We start from the raw sequence: 27,428 nt of genomic DNA, 5'->3' as shown, positions 1-27,428 counted from the left end.
TTTAAATGACATGCTTTTTCTGTGCAGGTTCTGATGACACTACAGTAGGATGGCAGAGAACAGCACTTATTGGGAGGAGAGAGGTTACATTCCTCATTATGAGAGAGACTCTGACCCATTCGCCTCCAAACTCTCCAAAGAAGCTGATATTTTTGCCGGGGTTTATTTAATGGCCATAGGTAAGATTTTATTATTATTATTATTATTATTATTATTATTATTATTATTATTATAGGACCTGAAAGTGGTTATATTTAGGGTGCTGGCGGGAGTCGTGAGCAGGTTAAAGTACGTGGACCTAATAAAGGGAGCCCTGGCAATAACAGCTCCCTAAGGAAGGACTCCCAACATTTGTAAAATAGAAAGAGGGACAAAAAGTTAATTAAGGTTAAAATTAAAATTAATAAAGGTCACTGGCATACGCACTCTAGTTATGCCACCGATTAAGGTCCCCCAAAATATTGTTTTTTTCTACTACAGTATATTGAAAATATTCATGAATTAGTGCCTAAGTGGACCCTCTGAATTCCTTGTCCCTCTGCAGCTTCAGGGTCTGCTTCCTCCTGCCTGGGTCTTAATTTTCAACATGTTTTGTAAACTCATCCACTTACGTAAGATGTGGCCAAAACCAACACCTTTATACACAGGCGCAATCATCTTTCTGATCCTTCAATCAATTGCCTTTCTTCAGTTAAGTATCAGTTGCGGCCTCTATGATATCTCATCTGATATTTGATACAGATTTGATATTCGCTATAATTCCTAAGATTTACAGCTCACAGTGCAGCAGCTATTGAATTCTAGTGCCGGCCATAAAGAGAACGGCACTTAACATGTTTACTGTTCCTCTTCCATGTCTCTTATCTGTTCACAAGCAAATGATTAGCCCTCCTGAGCCCGACACGTTTCTGCTGCTCAATACGCCTTTGTATTGATTGGGCTCTTAGCAGCTCAGACGTCCCCTGATTGTGTGTTGTTGAAAAGCCTTTCTCCTTTGTTGTGTAAGATGCAGGCCAATACACTTCTGAGATGTGCAGCAAATTAATGGCTCCTATTTTAAACCTTTATATAGAGCTGACACATTCTGCAGAGCTTTACTGAAATCATCATTCCCCTCAGACCCTGCCCCAGCAGAGCTTGCAATCTAAGGTCGCTATCATATTCACATAAACACTCTATAGGGCCAGTTTTGGAGGAAAGAGATGGATAGAGATGTACTACAGTGGGGCCCTGGATGGTTTGTTACGCCCCAGAATGTGACTCGAGGGCTCATAAACACCCACCATAATCCCCTCAAACACTTATTTAAGCCTAGGGGTAGACATACCCAGCGGAGGGCCCCAATACAGAAAACATCAAGGGTCTCCCTACTGTGGTGACACTCATCAATGATCCAGACCAAATCTAACCAAGCTATTCCTTACTAATTAATTGCTTACAGTGCTCTCAGCAGAGGTGAAGCCCATCCAGATAAAAACAATATGTCGATAAGAGACATTCAACCTGTTACCCACCATCTATTTCTTAAAGGGACGCTTCCCCTTTTTGTTAACTTTTAGTATGTTATAGAATTCTAAGAAACTTTTCAATTGGTCTAGTTATTTAGTTATTTTCCTTCTTCTTCTGCCTCTTTCCAGTTTTGAAAAACAAATGCTCTGTAAGGCTACACATTTACTGTTATTGCTATTTTTTTTATTACTCGTCTTTCTATTCAGGCCTCCCCTATTCATATTCCAGACTCTTATTTAAAAGCAGTGCATGGTTGCTAGGGTAAGTTGGATCTTAGCAACCATATTGCTGAAACTGCAAACTGGAGAGCTGCTGAATAAAATGCTAAATAACTCAAAAACCACAAATAATAAAACATTAAAACTAGTTGAGAATTGTGTTAGAATATTGCTCTGTGCACCAAACTAAAAGTCAACTCAAAGGTGAACAACCCCTTTAACTACAGACTTGATATACCATTCAGAAATAGTAAAGAGACCAGAACTTATATCATTTACTGGACAAGGAGCCCCTTTGAGACTGTGGCCTGAAACCATGAACCCAATTGAAATATAGGCTATAAAATATATTCCCATTGATTTTTACCTTCTGCCCTTTCTGATGTTTCTAGACTACAAATGTAAGCGGAGATATCCTATAGTGATACTGAGTAGCTGATTATCTCTGCAGTTATCAACTTAGTTGAATTTTAAGGTGCAGTTGGAGTGCTAAAGCGGGTGCAAATTGCTATTCTTTCATAGCACCTGGCTGCCAGGTGCAAATCCTGCCCTCTGTGTTTCCCGCTCGCGCCTGCCATGGAATGGGCAGCATATGGGTGGTGGTGCCCCATCATTAAGAAGGGGCAATGAAGGTGCTGCAAGGTGGTCTTGAACCCTAAACTTACAGCAGGCCCAGGATAAGACTTACAGCAGGCTCAGGATAAGAGATAAGTACCACCATACCCACAGTTTTGCTTTCAGCTCCACGCCTGGCCAAGTGTGCTGCTTGCACTACTCAAAGGCTACATGCAGGTGCTATATATATATATATATATATATATATGGCCATCTAAGGGCCACAGTAGTAAATGCACCCTAGAAACTTAAATGCACTGCATATGTTCCCTCTAGTCACAATTTCCCTTGCTCCTCCTGGATCCTTAAGTTTTCACTTAAAGGATAAGTAAACCTTTAAAATAAGTGAATGTACAATTGATGAGAGTGCTATTCTTAGCACTTTAGTAATTTACATTCATTATTTATTTTCTTTTAATTCCAAGATATAAGGGATACATGTACTGTTCATATGAAAGAATTTTGTTACAACAGCGCCACCTGCTGGTCAGTTTCCCACCAGTCTGACCACCGAGTAGTCAAGGAAGTTGTCAGGAGAGAGAAAGAGGCTGCTCTGATGTTCTTCTGCTTAGGAAAGATTTGAGAAAGTTTCTATTTCTTTTCCTAATCAGAAGAACATCAGAGCAGCCTCTTTCTTTCTCCTGACAACTTCCTTGACTACTCGGTGGTCAGACTGGTGGGAAACTGACCAGCAGGTGGCGCTGTTGTAACAAAATTCTTTCATATGAACAGTACATGTATCCCTTATATCTTGGAATTAAAAGAAAATAAATAATGAATGTAAATTACAAAAGTGCTGAGAATAGCACTCTCGCCAATTTTATATTCACTTATTCTAAAGGTTTACTTATCCTATTTGTGGAGGAGGCCGTGCCAAACTGGTGTCATTTTATGCCAAGATGAGCAGCAACAAACAGACAAATGTCTTGTACTCATTCCAATTGAGCAGAAAAACACGTTGATAGAATTTGCTGATTGAGGAAGCTGACAGTGTCAGAGTTATTCCCCAATCATTCCAGCCTCGGAGGCAACGGCCGTGACTATCTTGTGACCCACCAACTTCCCTGCTCTTCCCATAAGTCCCATACAGAATTCAATTCCCTCGTTGTTCGCTCTAATATCCAACATTTCCATCATATCCTTATCTGACTCTGTAATAACACAGGGGGATTCTGTGATGCCAGTGACTGGTCCAGTGTCGGACTGAGACACCAGGGGCCCACCAAAAAACCTTTGACTAGGGGCCCACCAATTAATCTTAGACCAGGGGCCCACTCTCAGTACTATTTTTCTTCCTTCTCCTAGTCTCTTTTCTTTACAGACTATACTCTATTTTTCCATCTATTTAGCCTCTTTGTTCTCATAGAAATAGGGAATGACCATGAAATAGGCCAAATGTTTAGCAGCAGGAGGGTCCACTGATACCTGGGCCCACCGGGAACCTTTTCCTGGTTTCCCATGGGCCAGTCCGACACTGGACTGTTCTGCATCAGGTGAGATCTCATATCTGCAGATGGAGCCACTGTTATCCCAAAACAGATTTGGCTGTATTCACCCCACGTAATTCTGGAGGGGAGGGGGGCTGACCTTTAAAGGGGTTGTTCACCTTTGAGTTAAGTTTTAGTATGATGTAGAGAGTGATATTCTGAGACAATTTGCAATTGGTTTTCATTTTTTATTATTTGTGGTTTTTGAGTTATTTAGCTTTTTATGCAGCAGCTCTCCAGTTTGCAATTTCAGCAATCTGGTTGCTAGGGTCCAAATTACCCTAGCAACCATGTACTGATTTGAATAAGAGACTGGAATATGAATAAGAAAGGGCTGAATAGAAATATCCTATATAATAAAGTTCAAGTGTCTCTGCGTCCAGTCCCTGTGTCCGTTGAACTGCGCTACTGCGCATGTGCCCCACGGACCGTCTCTGGCGAATTTACGCTAGCGTCTCTGGCGAATTTACAATAGCGAAATAGATAGACGCCGACCAGAGAGTAAATTCGCCTGGCGAAGTGCGGCGAACGCTCGTGAAGCCTGCGCTAGCGATTTTTCGGGCACCATGTGACAGAGGAGTAGCTGCTGGAACTGCGCATGTGCCCCACGGACCGTTAGCTGCTGGAATTACCTGTCCGAAGAGAGGATCTGCCGCCTGCCACCTGAAGAGGATCCACCGCCGCCTGAAGAGGATCCACCGCCGCCTGAAGAGAATCCACCGCCGGCTGAAGAGGATCCACCGCCGCCTGAAGAGAGGATCCACCGCCGGCGTCTGAAGAGAGGATCCACCGCTGTCTGAAGAGAAGATCCACCGATGCCGTCTAAAGAGAGGATCAACCGCCGCCAAAGGAGAAGAAGAAGCCACCGCCGAGGAAGAAGACGTCACTAAGGAGAAACTGCGTGAAAGGCCCCCGGCGAACTTGACAGGTAAGTCCCACTGGCCACCAATGTTAACCCCCCCTGGCCACCAATGTTAACCCCCCCTGGCCACCAATGTTAACCCCCCTGGCCACCAATGTTAACACCCTCCTGGCCACCAATGTTAACCCCCCTGGCCACCAATGTTAACCCCCCTGGCCACCAATGCCCCCTGGCCACCAATGTTAACCCCCCTGGCCACCAATGTTAACCCCCCTGGCCACCAATGTTAACCCCCCTGGCCACCAATGTTAACCCCCCCTGGCCACCAATGTTAACACCCCTGGCCACCAATGTTAACCCCCCTGGCCACCAATGTTAACACCCCCTGGCCACCAATGTTAACCCCCCCTGGCCACCAATGTTAACCCCCCCGGCCACCAATGTTAACACCCCCCTGGCCACCAATGTTAACCCCCCCTGGCCACCAATGTTAACCCCCCCTGGCCACCAATGTTAACCCCCCTGGCCACCAATGTTAACCCCCCTGCCCACCAATGTTAACCCCCCCTGGCCACCAATGTTAACCCCCCTGGCCACCAATGTTAACACCCCCTGGCCACCAATGTTAACACCCCCCTGGCCACCAATGTTAACACCCCCTGGCCACCAGCATTAACCCCCTGGCCACCAGTGCTACAAAGGGGGCCCTGCCTACTAATGTTACCCATTCTGAAATGTTGGGAGGTATGTGACAACATATGTTCTAGCGCCCGTTAATTTAACGGGCTTAATGTCTAGTGAGTAATAAAAAGTAGCAATAACAATACATTTGTAGCCTTACAGAGCATTTGTTTTTTAAATGGAATCAGTGACCCCCATTTGAAAACTGGAAAAAGCCAGAAGAAGAAGGCAAATCATTAATATAAAACATCTTCTTATTCTGCATTCTGTTTATTATCATATTGATTTTTATTGTGAAAACCAAATAAAATATTTCAAAACTATAAAAAAAAAAAAGAATAATGAAGACCAATTGAAAAGCTGTTTAGTATTAGCCATTCTATGACATACTAAAAGTCAAATTAAAGGTGAACCACCCCTTTAAGTTGTATTGTTCTCCAAGTCCTGTTTATACATCTGGGTCTGATAGGTCTGTAGCAGTTTAAAAGCAAAGAGATCACATTGAGTTCTATATCAGTCCAGTTTCCATGTGATCCATCTGCCCCTGGGATATATATTATTCTTATATTTCAACAGATGGAGCAACAGAGATTTTTTTTTTTGTACTTGAGCAGAAACAATTAATTTTCAGTAGAAAAGGAAAATAACATTCCTCATACAGTAAAATACACTGATTGATTGCTGGAATTCCTTTAGGACCATTGGAGATGCTCATTCTAATTTAGCCAAGAGATCATGTCAATGAATCATGGGCAAACCTTTTTCCACCTGAAAGATTACACAACATACTGTTTATGCTATTTAAAAGCTGAGTATTAGTAAGTCTCCAGGTTGGCCCGTTGGTGGGTTAGTTATTTTTAAAGACCATCTAGCTGAAGGTTTCCCATGTTATCATATTCTAGAGGTGCAAAGGTGCACTATATTTTATATATACTGTAAGTCCATGCCTGGACTCCTGGTTATCAGCGCTGGGCTGGGGGTAGTCACTAGTGATGTGCCGCCTGGCCCGATACCCGTGGGTCGGATATGGTTCAGGGCCCGACCTCGTACCCCCCTTTCAGGGTCTTACAAATTCTGGCTTCTGACTTCTGGGTTGAACTTTTTTTTTCGGATAATGGATCTTTCTGTAATTGGATTTTTATACATACACAAAAATCATGTCAACATTAAATAAACCCAATAGGCTGGTTTTGCCTCCAATAAGGATTCATTAGCTACTGTTTTATTATTACAGAGAAAAGGGAAATATTTTTTTCCAATTTGGGCATCCAGATAACGGATCCCATACTTGTATTATCATATCTGTTCCATGGCACCACCTATTATTATTTTATTATTATTAACATGTATTTATATAGCGCCAACATATTGCGTAGCACTGATGTGGAGCTTGTGCCCATGGGTATGTAAAGCCCTATTTTTTAAATAAGTATATGCAATATTCTAGTCTCAGCAAGCTATTATTTACAAAATGTGCATTTCCTCTCTTGCTGGCTGTTTTGCATATTATAGGAGGGCGGGGCTCTGATCTCTGTTTGTATTCTCCCTAACTTCACCAAAATACTGTATAACTAAATCTTACAGTCAGACGGCATCTAATTAATTGTGCATATGGTTGTTATTGGCCTTGCTATTCAGCATTTCTCAAAAATGGAATTAAACCTGCTGTCCTCAGTGAGGACAGCAACTTAAATTGAGACAAATTTTAGAGTCACAGATCATAAAAAGCAAAGACCTAAACTATAACGAAATTCAAGTGACCAAAGAAAAGACATTTTTAAGATGAATTTCCCCTTTAAAAGTATTGTGTGTGGGGGCGTGGTCTGACTGCTGATGTGAACGCACGCAGTTAACGGAGCTCCGCACCAAACCCTGCTTTAAACCCTAAAAACCCTGCTACCACCGGTGCAAAACGAAACTGGAACGAGGGGATTGGCTAGCGCTACCACAAAGAGAGCTCATGGGCCAAAATCGGGCAAACAAACGAGCCTCGGAGGCGGCGGTACACTTGGAGAAATATGAGAGGGACTCATCTCAAAATGGCGGAGATAAGGCCCGACAAGGGAGGCGCAATGACCCTGTACAGGAGACAGACCGTGATGGCGCGGAGTCAATTCCCGACAAGGCCCAAGCTCCGGAGGCTTTATCCCCCCCGACTTTGAGAGACGTGATGTCTGAAATGAAAGCAGCAAACACGGCCTGCACTACCCTTATCAATGCGAGGACAGAGGAGATTCGGATAGATCTGTCCATAATAAAGCAGGACATGCAAAAGCTGCGTGAGAGGACGACTGCTGTGGAAACCCGGGTAAGCGACCTGGAGGACTCCTGCAGAGAGATCCCTGACCAATACGGGGCAGTGAAAAGGCTGCTGGAGGACTGCCAACGCAAGTCTGATGACCTGGAAAATCGGCTGCGGCGCAGCAACCTCAGGTTTGCCGGGTTTGCTGAGATGGCGGAGAACACTGCGCCTGAGGCCTTCCTAGAATCCTGGCTGAAAGATACGTTTGGGGCAGCGCAGCTATCCACTAACTTTGCCATCGAACGTGCACATTGGGTCTCAACCAGGCAGTCCCCCCCAGGAGCCCCTCCAAGGCCGTTAATCGCAAAATTTCTAAACGCACGTGACAGGGACAAGATCCTAACGCTGGCCTTTAAAGCACCTTGCTTCAACTATTTCAATCTACGCTGACTACTCCATGGAGGTCCAAAAGCAGAGGGCAGGCTTCCAAAGCAGGAAAAATCGTCTACGCACAGAAGGGCTCACCTACGCCATGTTATACCCAGCGAAGCTGCGGGTTCAAACAAGACAGGCGCACACATGTTTTTACTACGCCACAAGAGCTCACCCAATGGCTGGATGCAAGAGGTGCGCGTCTCTGAAAATCTCACAACGCTGGCAACAATCGTGGCAGTCCCATCTCATTCTGTAGCCACGTGCAGTATGTAAGTTCTTTCACATATGTTTCAGTTTGATCGCCCTAAGGGGTCTCTACTGTCCTGAACTGGGTTTTTTCCCCACCTTCACCTTAAGTACTGCTCCAGCCCTGTTAGTGTTACATGGGGTGGATCCATCACAGTCCTGGCTTGGTGATATGAGCCATACATTCTACCACCCTAAATGGAACTGTGTTGCTTGACTTCCAGTCTGTGACCCCTTGAGTTAGTTGACCCCTATGTTAGTCATCTAACAAGTTCTTGCTCCCGGTTCGGTGGAGTTTCCCTTTTTACAGATTTTGATGGGGTTTTTTTGTATTTTCTACTATTGGAATACTTCCCCTTATGATGGTGCGGGGGTTCGAGTTACGGAGGAGGTAAAGCCTAAGGGCCATCTGGGCTTGCCTGACCACCAGGCGATTCAAGATCTTTTTTGCATGGTGGGTCTGGAGTGGAGTGATTGACCCCAATCCACGTGGAAGGCGGAGAGGAGTGTTTCGGGACAAATTCTACCCAAAGTTTGGTTAAGGGTGGAAGGGGAGGGGGGAATGCTATTTTTGGGGCAGGTTATTAGTGCAATGTTCGTGCACAAGCTCAAGAAGTGTGATAAACCAAATGTTCTGTCTATAAATATTGCTCGAAGGAAATGTTTGACATGTATGTTACTGCAATTGATTTACATTCTGAAGTTTCTGCATAGCTTGTACAATGGGGATTAATATCACTAGTTGGAATGCAAGGGGACTCAATGACCCGATAAAGCGCAGGTTAGTTATGGACTTCCTGAAAAGACACCATACTGCTATAGCCTTTCTGCAGGAAACCCACCTAATTGGTTCCAAGACTCTGGCTTTGCGCAGGCCCTGGGTCGGGTGGGCCTACCACGCAGGGTACTCGACCCATTCATCAGGGGTCTCCATACTAATAGGTAAAAGTGTCCCTTTTAGATTTGGCAACGTAAAGACGGATTCCAAGGGGCGATATATTTTTGTACATGGCTTTATCCATTCGTGTGAGATATTACTAGCTAATATTTATATCCCCCCTCCGTTCGAGACTCAAGTCTTGCAAGTCTTAGCGGACCAAATTACTCAGTACCCCATACTTTGGTCATAGCAGCGGGAGACTTCAATGAAGTCATGTCCCCAGAGTTGGACAGGTTATAGAAAGGCCCCTGCAGAGCTTCCCACAAAGCAACTGGGCTCAACAAGATGGCAGAGGCACTAGCGCTAATAGACATATGGCGGGCCACTAACCCAGATAAACAGCTTTTTTCATGTTACACAATTGCTCACCAAGCTTTGTCCAGAATAGACACGGCCCTCATAAACACGGCGGCTGTCCCATATGTCACAAGAGGGGGTTACCTCCCTAGAGGCATCTCAGACCATGCCCCGCTACAACTTCAGTTCCAACCCCCACACAAAGCTGAAAAGCCTCGCCCCTCTATTAACCCGGTTTGGTTAAACATATTGGACAACTTCAAGGCAGTAGAGGGGGTCATTGACGACTTTCAGGCCATGAATACTGGTTTCCCCACAACAGTTCCTATTTGGGATTCCTTTAAAGGGTACTTGCGCAACTCTATTGTTGCTGATGTTGCGGAATATAAAAAACAGGCTAGATTAGCAACACAGAAACTGTAGGAGATAGTTGCAAGCTCAGACTCCCAGGCAGCCATAGCCCCCACCCCTGAGAATCTCTAGTTACTTCAGGAGGCTCAGGAGAATTATGCACAAAGCCTCAAATCTAAAGCTTTAAACCACCACTACTTCAGTAAAATCAAGGTGTATGAGCAAGGGGAGAAAGCTGGACGCATGCTGGCTCATTTGGCGAAAGCCCTTAATACCCCACCTCCAATCCCAGCATTAAAGGATAAGCAAGGGGTACTGCAAACGGACCCAGGTGTGGTCAGGAATATGCTCTTAGACTTTTATAATAACTTTTACACCAGCAAATTAGAGGTTTCAGAAACTGAAATAGCAGCTTTTTTGAACTCAGTTGAGCTTCCTGTGCTCAGCCAAGACTACAGTGAATACCTTGATGCAGACCTAACAGCCCTAGAAATCCATGAAGCTGTAGACTCATTCCCCCAGGGTAAAGCAGCCGGTTCAGATGGCTTGCCAATTGAGCTATATAAAAGACATTCTAAAAAGCTGATACCGTTATTGTTGACATTATATAAGGATGCCATTAAGGAAGGCCACCTTCTGCAATCTATGTACGAATCGGCTATAGTTCTGCTCCCCAAACCGGGGAAAGACCCCCAATTATGTGAGTCTTTCCGTCCCATCTCACTCCTTAAAACGGATGTGAAAATCTATGCCAAGGTGCTAGCTAGGAGACTGGGCAGGGTTGTGACACAGGTAGTAAGCCATGATCAGGTGGGGTTTATCCCATCCAAAACTACTAGTTTGAATACCAGAAGGCTTTTTTTGAATCTATCTAATAGCCATGATAATGGTAGGGCCATCGCTGCTCTAGACATTGCTAAAGCTTTCGACACAGTGGAATGGCCCTACCTCTGGCAAGTCATGAAGATTATGGGTTTTGGTGACAAATTTGTACAAATGGTCCAGCTGTTGTATAGGAGTCATTAAACACTCCTAGTTTCACACTATCTAGAGGTACAAGGCAGGGATGCCCTCTTTCGCCCCTGCTCTTTGCACTTGCCATAGAACCCTTTGCTCGGGTAGTCAAGACCCTCCCCCGAATAATAGGATTTAACAGTGGCAACCAGGTAGAGAAAATTCAACTATACGCTGATGATACACTGGTGTATTTGGGGGACCGAGACCAGTCGCTACTAGCATTGGTGGAATTTACGAGGGACTTCGGTCGAGTGTCCACCCTACAGACTAACACAGCTAAATCGGTGTTGTTCTTGGTAGATAAACAGAGGCAGGGGGAATCGTTAACTGAATGCCCGCTTCAGGTAGTGACCACCTTTACCTACCTTGGAGTCCAAATAGCACTGCCACTTACAAAATTCCAAGCCCTAAACATTGATGCTCTTATCAAATGGACCCAAAACAAACTCAAAGCGTGGGAAACACTTCCTATAGGCCCGGCAGGTAGAATACAGCTAATCAAAATGTTCATACTGCCGAAATGGTTATATATCCTGTGGCATTCACCGGTGTATCTCCCTAAAAAAATATTCAATGCCACCAACAGTATGTTGAGTAAATTTATATGGGGACCTTCTAGACCTAGGTTGAGATTGGCCACCTTAATGAGACCAAGAGAGGGGGAGGCATGGCACTCCCTGACCTGTATCTTTACTTTATAGCAGCTCAACTGGTCCATATTATGCCAATGATCCATCACAATGTATCTCCCCCACTATACCAACTGTGGGCTGACGCAGCTAAGAACCCCTACACGCCCTGGGTTACTCTTTTGTGCAAAGACCCCCACAAATCCAATTTGCCTTTGCCTGCACTGCCCCGATTTGGGCAAACAAGGCGTTGCCCCAGAAATCTGGCTCAGACTTAAATTGGAAACGTTAGCGGATGTCTGGGAAGGACAAGTTATATCCTGACAGCAATTACAAGAAACTAGAGACCTCCCTGGGTCACAATGGCTAATGCACCATAGGATTAGTACATCCTTAACTGAGTATTTTAGACACAATAACCAAACGATAGGTCCTTAGGGATGTAGCGAACGTCGGAAAAAAAGTTCGCGAACATATTCGCGAACTTGCGCAAAAACGCGAGCGGTTCGCGAACGGTTCGCGAACCCCATAGACTTCAATGGGAAGGCGAACTTTAACATCTAGAAAAGACATTTCTGGCCAGAAAAATGATTTTAAAGTTGTTTAAAGGGTGCAACGACCTGGACAGTGGCATGCCAGAGGGGGATCAAGGGCAAAAATGTATCTGAAAAATCTGCCTGTGTGTGCTTGGAAGAGATAGTGTAGGGGGAGAGCTGTTAGTGATTTCAGGGACAGATGATAGTAAGTTTGCTGGCTAGTAATCTGCTTGATACTGCTCTGTATTGGAGGGACAGAAGTCTGCAGGGATTTGAGGGACATTTTAGCTTAGGTAGCTTTGCTGGCTAGTAATCTACTGTTCTCTTTAAACAACTGCCATACGTTGACCTTGTAGGCATTGTTTGCCCAGTTTTTTTGGACGCAGCCACTGAAGCACAGTTGCCAGAAAAAATATGCCATATAAATGCTGAAAATAGTCATTTTTCGCCATACGTTGACCTTGTAGACATTGTTTGCCCAGTTTTTTTGGACGCAGCCACTGAAGCACAGTTGCCAGAAAAATTATGCCATATAAATGCTGAAAATATAAATTTTTTTGGTTGCAGCCACTGAAGCACAGAGGCCAGAAAAATTATGCCATATAAATGCAGAAAATATGCATTTTTTTGGTCGCAGCCACTGAAGCACAGTTGACAGAAAAATTATGCCATATAAATGCTGAAAATATAAACTTTTTTGGTTGCAGCCACTGAAGCACAGAGGCCAGAAAAATTATGCCATATAAATGCAGAAAACATGCATTTTTTTGGTCGCAGCCACTGAAGCACAGTTGACAGAAAAATTATGCCATATAAATGCTGAAAATATAAATTTTTTTGGTTGCAGCCACTGAAGCACAGAGGCCAGAAAAATTATGCCATATAAATGCAGAAAATATGCATTTTTTTGGTCGCAGCCACTGAAGCACAGTTGCCAGAAAAAATATGCCATATAAATGCTGAAAATAGTCATTTTTTGCCATATACGTTGAGTCAACGTATGGCAAAAAATGACTATTTTCAGCATTTATATGGCATATTTTTTCTGGCCTCTGTGCTTCAGTGGCTGCGGCCAAAAAAACTGGGCAAACAATGCCTACAAGGTCAACGTCGTTGACCTTGTAGGCATTGTTTGCCCAGTTTTTTTGGCCGCAGCCACTGAAGCACAGAGGCCAGAAAAAATATGCCATATAAATGCTGAAAATAGTCATTTTTTTGGTCGCAGCCACTGAAGCACAGTTGCCAGAAAAATTATGCCATATAAATGCTGAAAATATAAATTTTTTTGGTTGCAGCCACTGAAGCACAGAGGCCAGAAAAATTATGCCATATAAATGCAGAAAATATGCATTTTTTTGGTTGCAGCCACTGAAGCACAGAGGCCAGAAAAATTATGCCATATAAATGCAGAAAATATGCATTTTTTTGGATGCAGCCACTGAAGCACAGTTGCCAGAAAAAATATGCCATATAAATGCTGAAAATAGTCATTTTTTGCCATACGTTGACCTTGTAGAAATCCAATATACTGCAGCACACTGTAATTTGTGTAAATATAAAGATGTGCTTTATTGGCTCAAATACAAGCAGACATGTGGCGATACGTTGACCTTGTAGACATTGTTTGCCCAGTTTTTTTGGTTGCAGCCACTGAAGCACAGAGGCCAGAAAAAATTAAACCAGTAGGGTTTGCACCCTAGTTTGTAACGGTGGCGGAGGGAGGAGGAGGACGCTAAAGGACAGCTGTGTGTGGAGTCATGAGGCTTGAAGAGAAGGACAGCTGCATAGAAGTCAGAACAAGTCTTCCGGCGTGCAGTAACCCTCCGAGATCCACCCCTCATTCATTTTAATAAAGGTCAGGTAATCGACACTTTTGTGACCTAGGCGAGTTCTCTTCTCAGTTACAATCCCTCCTGCTGCACTGAAGGTCCTTTCTGAGAGCACACTTGAGGCTGGGCAAGACAAGAGGTTCATGGCAAATTGTGACAGCTCTGGCCACAGATCAAGCCTGCGCACCCAGTAGTCCAGGGGTTCATCGCTCCTCAGAGTGTCGATATCTGCAGTTAATGCCAGGTAGTCCGCTACCTGCCGGTCGAGGCGTTCTTTGAGGGTGGATCCAGAAGGGTTGTGGCGCTGCCTTGGACAGAAAAACATTTGCATGTCTGACGTTACAGACTGGCCAAAGGGCTTTGTCCTTGCAGGTGTGCTCGTGGCAGGATTACTGGCACCTCTGCCCCTGGAATGTTGATGAGTTCCTGAAGTGACATCACCCTTAAAAGCATTGTACAACATGTTTTGCAGGCTGGTTTGTAAATGCCGCATCTTTTCGGACTTGTGGTATGTTGGTAACATTTCTGACACTTTATGCTTGTACCGAGGGTCTAGTAGCGTTGCGACCCAGTACAGGTCCTTCTCCTTAAGCCTCTTGATACGGGGGTCCTTCAACAGGCATGACAGCATGAAAGACCCCATTCTCACAAGGTTGGATGCAGAGCTATCCATCTCCGCTTCCTCATTATCAAGGACTGCATCATCCACGGTCTCCTCCCCCCAGCCACGTACAAGACCAGGGGTCCCCAAAAGGTCACCACTAGCCCCCTGGGAAGCCTGCTCCTGTTGGTCCTCCTCCTCCTCCTCCACAAAGCCACCTTCCTCCTCTGACTCCACTTCTGGCACCTCTCCCTGCGTTGCAGCAGGTGCCTGGGTTCGTTCTGGTGATTCCGACCAGAAATCGTGCGCTTCCAGCTCCTCGTCACGCTGGTCTACAGCCTCATCTGTCACTCGTCGCACGGCACGCTCCAGGAAGAAAGCGAAGGGTATTAGGTCGCTGATGGTGCCTTCGGTGCGACTGACCATATTTGTCACCTCTTCAAAAGGTCGCATGAGCCTGCAGGCATCGCGCATAAGCACCCAGTAACGGGGGAAAAAAATCCCCAGCTGTGCAGATCCAGTCCTACCACCCAGTTCAAAAAGGTACTCGTTGACGGCCCTTTGTTGTTGCAGCAGACGTTCCAACATAAGGAGCGTTGAATTCCAGCGAGTCTGGCTGTCAGAAATCAAACGCCTGACTGGCATGTTGTAGCGCTGCTGAATGTCAGCAAGGCGTGCCATGGCTGTGTAGGAACGTCTGAAATGGGCCGACACCTTTCTGGACTGGGTGAGAACGTCCTGGAATCCTGGGTACTTGGAGACAAAACGTTGGACTATTAAATTTAACACATGTGCCATGCAGGGCACATGTGTTAAATTGCCTAGTCTCAACGCTGCCAACAGATTGCTTCCATTGTCACACACCACTTTTCCGATCTGCAGTTGGTGTGGGGTCAGCCACCGATCGGCCTGTGACTGCAGAGATGACAGGAGTACAGATCCGGTATGGTTTTTGCTTTCCAGGCACGTCATCCCCAAGACAGCGTGACAACGGCGTACCTGGCACGTCGAATAGCCTAGGGGGAGCTGGGGGTGCACAGGTGTGGAGGAGGAGAAGGAGGACCCAGCAGCAGAGTAAGAAGAAGAAGAAGACGAGGTAGAGAGCGATGGAGGAGTAGAGGTGGTGGCAGAACCGCGTGCAATCCGTGGCGGTGACACCAACTCCACTGTTGTTGTTGAGCTACCCATTCCCTGCTTCCCAGCCATTACCAAGTTCACCCAGTGGGCAGTGTAGGTGACATACCTGCCCTGACCATGCTTGGAGGACCATGCGTCAGTAGTCATATGGACCTTTGGCCCAACACTAAGTGACAGAGATGCGGTAACTTGGCTCTGCACATGTTGGTACAGGTGTGGTATTCCCTTTTTAGAAAAAAAATTGCGGCTGGGTACCTTCCACTGCGGTGTCCCAATTGCTACAAATTTGCGGAAGGCCTCAGAGTCCACCAGCTGGTATGGTAAAAGCTGGCGGGCTAAGAGTGCAGACAAGCCAGCTGTCAGACGCCGGGCAAGGGGGTGACAGTCAGACATTGGCTTCTTACGCTCAAACATGGCCTTCACAGAAACTTGGCTGGTGGCAGATGACTGGGAATGGGAACAGGTGGTCAAGGTGGAAGGCGGAGTGGAGGGTGGTTCAGACGGGTCAAGGAGAGCAGAGGTAGAGCAGTAAGATGCTGGACCAGAAGGAGTGTGGCTTTTAGTTTGCCTGTTGCCTTTGAGGTGTTGCTCCCAAAGTGCTTTGTGCTTGCCGCTCATGTGCCTTCGCATAGAAGTTGTACCTATGTGGCTGTTGGGCTTACCAAGGCTCAGTTTCTGACTGCACTCATTGCAAATTACAATGCTTTTGTCAGAGGCACACACATTAAAAAAATCCCACACTGCTGACTTTTTGGAAGTGTGCGATCTGGCGGTAACAGTAGAAGTTGGCGGAGTTGGCGGTATTGGCGGCAATGGCGGGTGCGTTGGCCGGCTGAACACAGGTGCCGATACATGTTGTTGCCCTGCTGATCCCTGCGGGCTGTCCTCCCTGCTTCTTCTAAGTCTTATTCTCCTACTGCCTCTCTGACTCTCCGTCTCTCCATCTGAACTACCCTCCTCTTGCTCTCTTCTACTAGGCACCCACAAAACATCAATCTCCTCATCATCATTCTCCTCAGATGCATCAATTTCTTCTGACACATCACAGAAGGAAGCAGCAGCGGGGACCTCCTCCTCATCACTCATTATGTCCATCTCTATCGTGTTCTCTGCCAGAATTAAATCTGGTGTAAGGTCCTCATCTCCTTCATCTTCTTCTGGCAATAATGGTTGCGCATTACTCAGTTCAAGAAACTCATTGGAAAATAACTCCTCTGACCCCAGTGAAGAAGGGGCACCGGTGGTGGAGGAAGTGTTACGTGGGGTGGCCATAGCAGTGGAGGATGAGGAGGATGTTGTGGTAAAGTTAGAAACGGTAGAGGATGGGGTGTGCTGTGTAAGCCAGTCAACTACCTCTTCAGCATTTTGGGAGTTCAGGGTCATTGGCTTTTTAAAACTGGGAAATTTGCTAGGGCCACAGGATTGCATAGCAGCACGGCCCCTAGCACGGCCTCTGCGTGGCGGCCTGCCTTTGCCTGGCATTATTTTTAAAAAACAACAACAACAACAAAAACTCAGTTGGTTTTTCTGGAAACGATAATACACACAGCTAGATGGCGGGTTGAAGAAAACACTGTGCAAATAATGCCTACAAAGTCAACGTATACACTACTACAGCGGTGGATACGGATTACGTAAAATATATGAATGCTGCTTGAAAAAAAGTAACTCAAGTGGTTTTTCTAGAGACGATAATATTATCAATATTTAGACAAAATGTGAACAAGGTCACACAGCTCGATGGCGGGTTGAAGAAAACAGTGTGCAAATAATGCCTACAAGGTCAACGTATACACTACTACAGCGGTGGATACGGATTACGTAAAATATATGAATGCTGCTTGAAAAAAAGTAACTCAAGTGGTTTTTCTAGAGACGATAATATTATCAATATTTAGACAAAATGTGAACAAGCTCACACAGCTCGATGGCGGGTTGAAGAAAACAGTGTGCAAATAATGCCTACAAGGTCAACGTATACACTACTACAGCGGTGGATACGGATTACGTAAAATATATGAATGCTGCTTGAAAAAAAGTAACTCAAGTGGTTTTTCTAGAGACGATAATATTATCAATATTTAGACAAAATGTGAACAAGCTCACACAGCTCGATGGCGGGTTGAAGAAAACACTGTGCAAATAATGCCTACAAGGCCAACGTATACACTACTACAGCGGTGGATACGGATTACGTAAAATATATGAATGCTGCTTGAAAAAAGTGACTCCGGTGTTTTTTCTGGAGACGGTAATATTATGGATATTTAGACAGAATGGGAACAAGGTCACACAGCTCGATGGCGGGTTGAAGAAAACAGTGTGCAAATAATGCCTACAAGGCCAACGTATACACTACTACAGCGGTGGATACGGATTACGTAAAATATATGAATGCTGCTTGAAAAAAGTGACTCCGGTGTTTTTTCTGGAGACGGTAATATTATGGATATTTAGACAGAATGGGAACAAGGTCACACAGCTCGATGGCGGGTTGAAGAAAACAGTGTGCAAATAATGCCTACAAGGTCAACGTATACACTACTACAGCGGTGGATACGGATTACGTAAAATATATGAATGCTGCTTGAAAAAAGTGACTCCGGTGTTTTTTCTGGAGACGGTAATATTATGGATATTTAGACAGAATGGGAACAAGGTCACACAGCTCGATGGCGGGTTGAAGAAAACAGTGTGCAAATAATGCCTACAAGGCCAACGTATACACTACTACAGCGGTGGATACGGATTACGTAAAATATATGAATGCTGCTTGAAAAAAGTGACTCCGGTGTTTTTTCTGGAGACGGTAATATTATGGATATTTAGACAGAATGGGAACAAGGTCACACAGCTCGATGGCGGGTTGAAGAAAACAGTGTGCAAATAATGCCTACAAGGCCAACGTATACACTACTACAGCGGTGGATACGGATTACGTAAAATATATGAATGCTGCTTGAAAAAAGTGACTCCGGTGTTTTTTCTGGAGACGGTAATATTATGGATATTTAGACAGAATGGGAACAAGGTCACACAGCTCGATGGCGGGTTGAAGAAAACAGTGTGCAAATAATGCCTACAAGGCCAACGTATACACTACTACAGCGGTGGATACGGATTACGTAAAATATATTATGGCTGCTTGAAAAAAGTGACTCCGGTGTTTTTTCTGGAGACGGTAATATTATGGATATTTAGACAGAATGTGAACAAGGTCACACAGCTCGATGGCGGGTTGAAGAAAACAGTGTGCAAATAATGCCTACAGGGCAAATAATGCCTAAAAGGTCAACTTATACACTACTACAGCGGTAGTAAAATAAAAAAAAGTAAAATAAAAAAAAAATGAATATTAAAAAAAAAAAATTAAAGTTGGTGCTGCTGAACTACTAGGAGCAGCAGATTAGCACACCAGTCCCACTCCCCAACACTGCTAGACTAATAGCACTGGGCTCTTATAGTAGTAGTAGTAGTAGTAGTAGTAAAACAACAAAAAAATAAATAAAAGCAGTCCTTACAAGGACTACTGTTATTGCAGCAGTCAGCAGATGAGATCAGAAGCAGGACAGCTGCCCACTGCAGCTACATACAGAGCACTGCAGTAGAAGGTAGATTACTAGCCAGCAAAGCTACCTAAGCTTAAATGTCCCTCAAACCCCTGCAGACTTCTGTCCCTCCAATAACAGAGCAGTATCAAAACGATTACTAGCCAGCAAACTTTCAACTGTCCCTGAAATCACTAACAGGCAGCAGCTCTCTCCCTACACTATCTCTTCAGCACACACAGGCAGAGTGAAAAAACGCTGCAGGGCTTCGGTTTTTATAGGGAAGGGGAGTGGTCCAGGGGAGAGCTTCCTGATTGGCTGCCATGTACCTGCTGGTCTGGGGTGAGAGGGCAAAAAAAAGCGCCAACAATGGCGAACCCAAAATGGCGAACGTCGCGCGACGTTCGCGAACTTCCGGCGAGCGCGAACACCCGATGTTCGCGCGAACAAGTTCGCCGGCGAACAGTTCGCGACATCTCTATAGGTCCTTCCCAAATTGTTGAAACGCTGATGGAGCCTAACCATAGAAAGAAAATATCCACCATATACAAACTACTTAGTAAACCTCTCTATGTAGACAGTGAGATAAAAGCCAGAGGAGCTTGGGAGACTGACCTAGGCCCAATCTTAGATGATCAATGGGAATGGGTGTTAAAGGGATACTGTCATGGGAAAAAAAAATTTTTCAAAATGAATCAGTTAATAGTGCCGCTCCAGCAGAATTCGGCACTGAAATCCATTTCTCAAAAGAGCAAACCGATTTTTTTATATTCAATTTTGAAATCTGACATGGGGCTAGACATTTTGTCAATTTCCCAGCTGCCCCTGGTCATGTGACTTGTGCCTGCACTTTAGGAGAGAAATGCTTTCTGGCAGGCTGCTGTTTTTCCTTCTCAATGTAACTGAATGTGTCTCAGTGGGACATGGGTTTTTACTATTGAGTGTTGTTCTTAGATCTACCAGGCAGCTGTTATCTTGTGTTATGCTGGCCATAGATGCAAAGATCCGATCGTACGAATCATCGTACGATCGGACTTTCCCATCTCCCGACCCGCCACTAACCATTCAGATCAAAGTCTTACCAGTCAGATTAGTTAAAGAACAGATCAGCAATGTTCTGCCCCTGACAGCAATTGTACGATATCTATGTCCAACCAAAGCTAGTGACAGTCTCCCACTGAAAATCGTACGATCGGCAATACACACGGAGATATTATCGGCAGCCGACAGAAATTTTCTAAATGAATCAGTTAATAGTGCCGCTCCAGCAGAATTCGGCACTGAAATCCATTTCTCAAAAGAGCAAACCGATTTTTTTATATTCAATTTTGAAATCTGACATGGGGCTAGACATTTTGTCAATTTCCCAGCTGCCCCTGGTCATGTGACTTGTGTCTGCACTTTAGGAGAGAAATGCTTTCTGGCAGGCTGCTGTTTTTCCTTCTCAATGTAACTGAATGTGTCTCAGTGGGACATGGGTTTTTACTATTGAGTGTTGTTCTTAGATCTACCAGGCAGCTGTTATCTTGTGTTATGCTGGCCATAGATGCAAAGATCCGATCGTACGAATCATCGTACGATCGGACTTTCCCATCTCCCGACCCGCCACTAACCATTCAGATCAAAGTCTTACCAGTCAGATTAGTTAAAGAACAGATCAGCAATGTTCTGCCCCTGACAGCAATCGTACGATATCTATGTCCAACCAAAGCTAGTGACAGTCTCCCACTGAAAATCGTAAGATCGGCAATACACACGGAGATATTATCGGCAGCCGACAGAAATTTTCTAACCTGTCCGATCGACCAAACGACCGATCTCCGCCGGACGAAAAATGTTGCGACTCTCCACACACGTTCCGAAAATCGTACGAATCCCCGATTCATACGATCAGATATTTGCGTCTATGGCCAGCTTTAGGGAGCTGTTATCTGGTTACCTTCCCATTGTTCTTTTGTTTGGCTGCTGGGGGGGGGGGACAAGGGAGGGGTTGATATCACTCCAACTTGCAGTAAAGAGTGATTGAAGTTTATCAGAGCACAAGTCGCATGACTTGGGGCAGCTGGGAAATTGACAATATGTCTAGCCCCATGTCAGATTTCAAAATTGAATATAAAAAAATCTGTTTGCTCTTTTGAAAAATGGATTTCAGTGCAGAATTCTGCTGGAGCAGCACTATTAACTGATTCATTTTGAAAAAATGACAGTATCCCTTTAAGTTTCCCTAAGATAGTGGCCTATTCCAGCAGGCACAGTCTGCTCCAGCTATACCTAATAGACAGAGCGTACTACACGATGCAGAGATTGTGTGCTATGCAGGCAGTGCCTTCCCCTCTCTGCCTCAGATGTAAAAAGGAAACAGCCACACTGCTCCACATGGTTTGGCGTTGCACTGAAATACAGCACTACTGGAAAGGCATTATCTTATGGTTAGATAGATCTATTCCTGACTGGGGGGAGGGCAACACTAGGAACTGTTTGCTGGCACTGGACTTGAGTGAATGATTGGATGTGCACATTACTAAGGCACTATTTCAGGCTCGGCGACTAATCACACTACACTGGAAGGACTCCCTTCCACCCTCAGTATCAGAAGGGAAAAAGGCTATGGAGGACATGGCAAATTTTGAGCGGGTTATTCCAGACAAAAGAGGCCAGATGCTTAAAGGGGAAGGAAACCTAGTCGGCGCAAACCCCCCACCCCCCTCCTGTTTGTTGACCACCCTCCCTCCTCCCCCCTGACCTACCCGTCCCGCTGGGCAAATGCCCCTAACTTGTTACTTACCCTTCTGCGCAGGTCCAGTCCAGGGAGTTCACCGACGACATCTTCTTCCACACGATCTTCTTCCTGCTGTGAACGGCGCATGCGCAGTAGGAGCATTTCACCGCATGTGCGTGACTTTTGGTGCATGCGCAGTAGATCCGTACCGGCGAAATGATCCTACTGCACATGTGCCAAAACGCCGAAGGGTAAGTAACAAGTTAGGGGCCTTTTCCCAGCGGGACAGGTAGGTCAGGGGGGAGGAGGGAGGGTGGGCAACAAACTGGAGGGGGGTGGGGGGTTTGCGCCGACTAGGTTTCCTTCCCCTTTAAATATATTCAAACTTGGGGCCATTGGAATGACTCATTACAAATAAGGATGTCATGAGATGCTTCTAGGTTATTAATGTGATTACAAGTGTTGATGGAAATCCCATTTAGGAGGGGTCTGGCGGGATTGGGGGCACGTGCGTGGGAACCTAGGGATGATCCATGTGTTTACATGCTTAGAGGCCTTTATTGTACTTAAGTCTATGTATACCCTTGTCTAACATGACTGTATGGAATGTCTGTGTTATATGTACATGCTGAAATATTTTCTCAATAAACCTTCTTTGAGTAAAAAAAAAAAAAAAAAAGTATTGTGTGTAATTCCTTACTCCTTCGCATATGCTAGATGAAACCCCTATTGCTTATTGATAAGATCGAAGATTTGCATATAAAAAAAGGGCGGAGCTCACAGTGCATTCTCTCCCTATGTTAAAGGCTCTGAGTTTGACTACTTAGTTAGTACCCAAGTATTTACTCTGGGATAGTTAGCAAGTTGCAGCTCTAACCAAACAATCAGCTCATTATGAATTTAAATTCCTATTTTCTGTGTCAAACACTTTCAGCATCGTTGCAGAATTCCGACTGCGAAATCTTAAATCTCGGCAGTAAATCTTATCACAATTGTTTCTATTTTCCAGCAGTGACACGAGTTTTGCTTCACTGAGACAAGTGATTTTCCATATTATTTTTCACGGACTCTCTGGTTGTCTCTCCCCGCAGGTATCCTCTCCACGCTGGGGAATGGCTACGTTATATTCATGGCCTTCAGGAGGAAAAAGAAGATGCGCCCAGCCGAGCTGATGACAATCAATTTAGCTGTGTGTGATCTGGGGATCTCAGGTAATTAGCGGGGCTTGTTATTGTTTTTGCAAGAAAGATTTTAAGGAAACAAAACATTTACTGATTGATCTGCATGCGTAAGTGATGGCTGGAGCAAATACCCTGAAAATGCAAATCTAACCTGCATCTACCCAGTGCTCTCCAATACACTGGCTCCATCTACTGTTGAAATACAACTCTTAGCATTCCTACTACCTATGAAGCAAGGGTCTTGGGTAGGATGCCTTGGGCTGCCCCTGTTAAAGTAATTGTGGTTTAAACTGAACTGTTCCTTTAAACAGTGTTTTATTCTACTGAGTGCTGTCCTATGTACGGGCTCCATCTATTGTTGAAGTACAACTCTCAGCATTCCTTCTCCCTAAAAAGTGAGGGTCTTAGGAAGGATGCCTGAGCTGCCATCCCTCTTAAAGGAGATCTAAACCCTAAAATTGAATATGGCTAACATATATACTATACTATATACTAAACCTATTGCACGGGGCTAAAGTTTGAGCTTGTCAATAGCAGCAATGATCCAGGACTTCAAACTTGTCACAGGGGGTCACCATCTTGGAAAGTGTCTGTGACACTCACATGCTCAGTGGGCTCTGATTGGCTGTTGAGAAGCTAAGCTTAGGGCTCGTCACTAATTATCCAGCAGAAAATTAGCTTCCCTGTAATATAAGCTGATGCTAAAGGTTTGCTGATTATTAAATTCTGATGCTAATTGCACTGGTTTCTGTGCTGCCATGTAGTAATTATCTGTATTAATTACTAATCAGACTTATATTGTGACATTTCTATTCTATGTGTACTGTATATTGTGAGTGGGTCCCTAAGCTCAGTAAGTGACAGCAGCACAGAGCATGTGCAGTGAATTAGCAGAAAAGAAGATGGGGAGCTACTGGGGCATCTTTGGAGACACAGATCTTTACTGCTAAAGGGCTGTGGTTGCCTTGGGCTGGTACAGAAGCACAAAACATAATGTACAACATTTCTAGCAGAATTTTGCACTGAAATCCATTTCTCAAAAGAGCAAACAGATTTTTTTATATTCAATTTTGAAATCTGACATGGGGCTAGATATTTTGTCAATTTCCCCGCTGTCCCAAGTCATGTGACTTGTGCCTGCACTTTAGGAGAGAAATGCTTTCTGGCAGGCTGCTGTTTTTCCTTCTCAATGTAACTGAATGTGTGGAATAGTGGGACATGGGTTTTTACTATTGAGTGTTGTTCTTAGATCTACCAGGCAGCTGTTATCTTGTGTTAGGGAGCTGCTATCTGGTTACCTTCCCATTGTTCTTTTGTTTGGCTGCTGGGGGGGAAGGGAGGGGGGGATATCACTCCAACTTGCAGTACAGCAGTAAAGAGTGATTGAAGTTTATCAGAGCACAAGTCACATGACTTGGGGCAGCTGGGAAATTGACAATATGTCTAGTCCCATGTCAGATTTCAAAATTGAATATAAAAAAATCTGTTTGCTCTTTTGGGAAATGGATTTCAGTGCAGAATTCTGCTGGAGCAGCACTATTAACTGATTCATTTTGAAAACAATTTTTTTTCACATGACAATATCCCTTTAAGATGGTTGGGGCAATAGTTATTCTATCCCATCACATTTCCTGTATCTCTGGTACTGATCTGAATGGGATATCACTCACACTTAAGGAATTCAGATAATTTTCATTGATGAATTTTATCTTGCTGTGTCTGATGACTATGCACAGTGTCTCCACTGAGAAAAGCAATATGGCAGCTCCCTGTCCCTTATGAATTGATACAAAGGGACGGGCAGTTATGCACATACAAATAAGTGTTGCTATTCTCATGTATCAGCTGTTTAAAGGGCTAATTACACCTTTGTTAATTCTGCTGTTTATGAATTCAAGTGCAGTAGCCCCACGCTATATTCACACACAAATGCCCTCTTTTTTTATCATAATGATTAGTGATGGGCGAATAAATTCGGTTGGCGTGAATTTGCGGCGAATTTCCGCGTATCGCCGATTTGCGAGACTCATAAATTCTACTTGATAAATACAGCTGCCTTATGAACTAGGGCTGCACAACGATACAGGGTGCAAATAATCAGTGACTCCAACCTAGTCAAATAACATCAGACATTTGTCCCATACTCGGTTCTGTACTGAGGCAAGAAAACAGAGAATGAGTTAAAAACATAGGAAAAGGCATAAATCTTGAGAGGTTATTTGATGAAACTATTGCTTTTTTCTGGTAAAATATGACTTTATTAGAACAAAAAAGGCAAGTGCTGCCACCTAGTGGAATGCCATGTACTATCCTTGTCCTAAGTCAAACTTCTGGGGCAATGAACAGCACACAGGGCTATTTTGGGTTCAAGTGTCTTTTTAATTAGCTCAAAAACAAGGGTTAAAGTTCCAGAAAATTGTAATCCCCTGACAAGTGCTGCTGTGAGTTAGCCATGTGGCTTCAGATATTTAACGCTAATGTAATGTGGCCAATTCTTTGCCTTTAAAGGAGATGTTTATAAATGATCCTCGGAGCAGATAATAAGAATGGAATGATTTCACTCATGATATTAGTTATCAGTGCAACAATAATGTGAGTGTGATGATTAAATGAAAGGCACCAGTTTGGGCTCATGTAGTCTTTACTGTGAGCAAATGAGCACTGTTATGTGTGTGGTGTTGTGTATCCAGCAGTCTGACTTACAGTATATGAGTATCACTCATGTATTATAAGGGATAATGTACCCCCTACTGTAAATGATAAGGATATTAGAAGTCACTGAGGGGTTGTTCTGTGACCATATAAAGGCACAAGGCTGCAGGCTGAGTTATACAGGGAACTCTGAGTATCACTCATGTATTATAAGGGATAATGTACCCCCTACTGTAAATGATAAGGATATTAGAAGTCACTGAGGGGTTGTTCTGTGACCATATAAAGGCACAAGGCTGCAGGCTGAGTTATACAGGGAACTCTGAGTATCACTCATGTATTATAAGGGATAATGTACCCCCTACTGTAAATGATAAGGATATTATAAGTCACTGAGGGGTTCTGTGACCATATAAAGACACAAGGCTCCAGGCTGAGTTATACAGGGAACTCTGTGTATCACTCATGTATTATAAGGGATAATATACCCCCTACTGTAAATGATAAGGATATTAGAAGTCACTGAGGGGTTGTTCTGTGACCATATAAAGGCACAAGGCTGCAGGCTGAGTTATACAGGGAACTCTGAGTATCACTCATGTATTATAAGGGATAATGTACCCCCTACTGTAAATGATAAGGATATTAGAAGTCACTGAGGGGTTGTTCTGTGACCATATAAAGGCACAAGGCTGCAGGCTGAGTTATACAGGGAACTCTGAGTATCACTCATGTATTATAAGGGATAATGTACCCCCTACTGTAAATGATAAGGATATTAGAAGTCACTGAGGGGTTGTTCTGTGACCATATAAAGGCACAAGGTTGCAGGCTGAGTTATACAGGGAACTCTGTGTATCACTCATGTATTATAAGGGATAATGTACCCCCTACTGTAAATGATAAGGATATTAGAAGTCACTGAGGGGTTCTGTGACCATATAAAGGCACAAGGCTGCAGGCTGAGTTATACAGGGAACTCTGAGTATCACTCGTGTATTATAAGGGATAATGTACCCCCTACTGTAAATGATAAGGATATTAGGAGTGTTCTGATTCAACCTGTTGTAATTAGTGATGCTCTGGGCCTATTCTATACAGAACACTACTGCTGCATTGAGTAGATCTCCACAGACAGAGTAACACTACAGGAACAACAGTTTGCAGATATCGAAGAAGTTTTTTTCCAAACAAAGAAAATCTTCTAATACATTAATCAGTTGAGTCGGTAAAAGATTATTTTATAAATGCAGATGGACGGGCAGCAGGAGAGCAAGTAAAATAGCCGCTAACTCTACACACTGAAAAACTAATATATTATAGACTGATATTACTTTAATAACTTCTCCTTGTTCATTTAAGTAACAGGAAAACCGTTTGCCATCGTGTCCTGTTTTAGTCACCGCTGGGTGTTTGGCTGGAACGCCTGCCGCTGGTATGGATGGGCGGGATTTTTCTTTGGCTGTGGAAGTCTCATTACATTGACTGTGGTCAGCCTGGACAGGTACCTGAAGATTTGCCATCTACGATATGGTAAGGGAAACGCTGTGAGTAAAGAATCCTACTTTTTATTATTTATGTGACAGGTCTGATGCTTCTCCATGCACAGTTTGTTTCTCTTTGCTCGTGTGTCTGGGGTTCCTGTGCTAAATAGACTCCGATTGGTCTTCAGCTCTAACTGCCAGGTGGATCCTCC

At 44.3% G+C, this 27,428-nt stretch overlaps 1 protein-coding gene across 1 annotated transcript in view; it reads left to right on the top strand.

Annotated features, from left to right (window-relative positions):
- Positions 1–27,428, top strand: part of opn5.L (opsin 5 L homeolog) — a 43,809-nt gene that overhangs the window by 10,325 nt on the left and 6,056 nt on the right. Inside the window, 3 exon segments of the mRNA NM_001195593.1 lie at positions 28–179; positions 22,991–23,110; positions 27,095–27,265. Coding sequence (NP_001182522.1) covers positions 50–179; positions 22,991–23,110; positions 27,095–27,265 — 421 coding nt within the window. The 5' untranslated portion in view covers positions 28–49.

This window comes from Xenopus laevis, chromosome 5L, assembly GCF_017654675.1.
Source record: "Xenopus laevis strain J_2021 chromosome 5L, Xenopus_laevis_v10.1, whole genome shotgun sequence".
NCBI classification, from domain to species: Eukaryota; Metazoa; Chordata; class Amphibia; order Anura; family Pipidae; genus Xenopus; species Xenopus laevis.
Note: the sequence above shows the minus strand (reverse complement) of the source record. Positions and strands in the feature narration are given on the sequence as shown.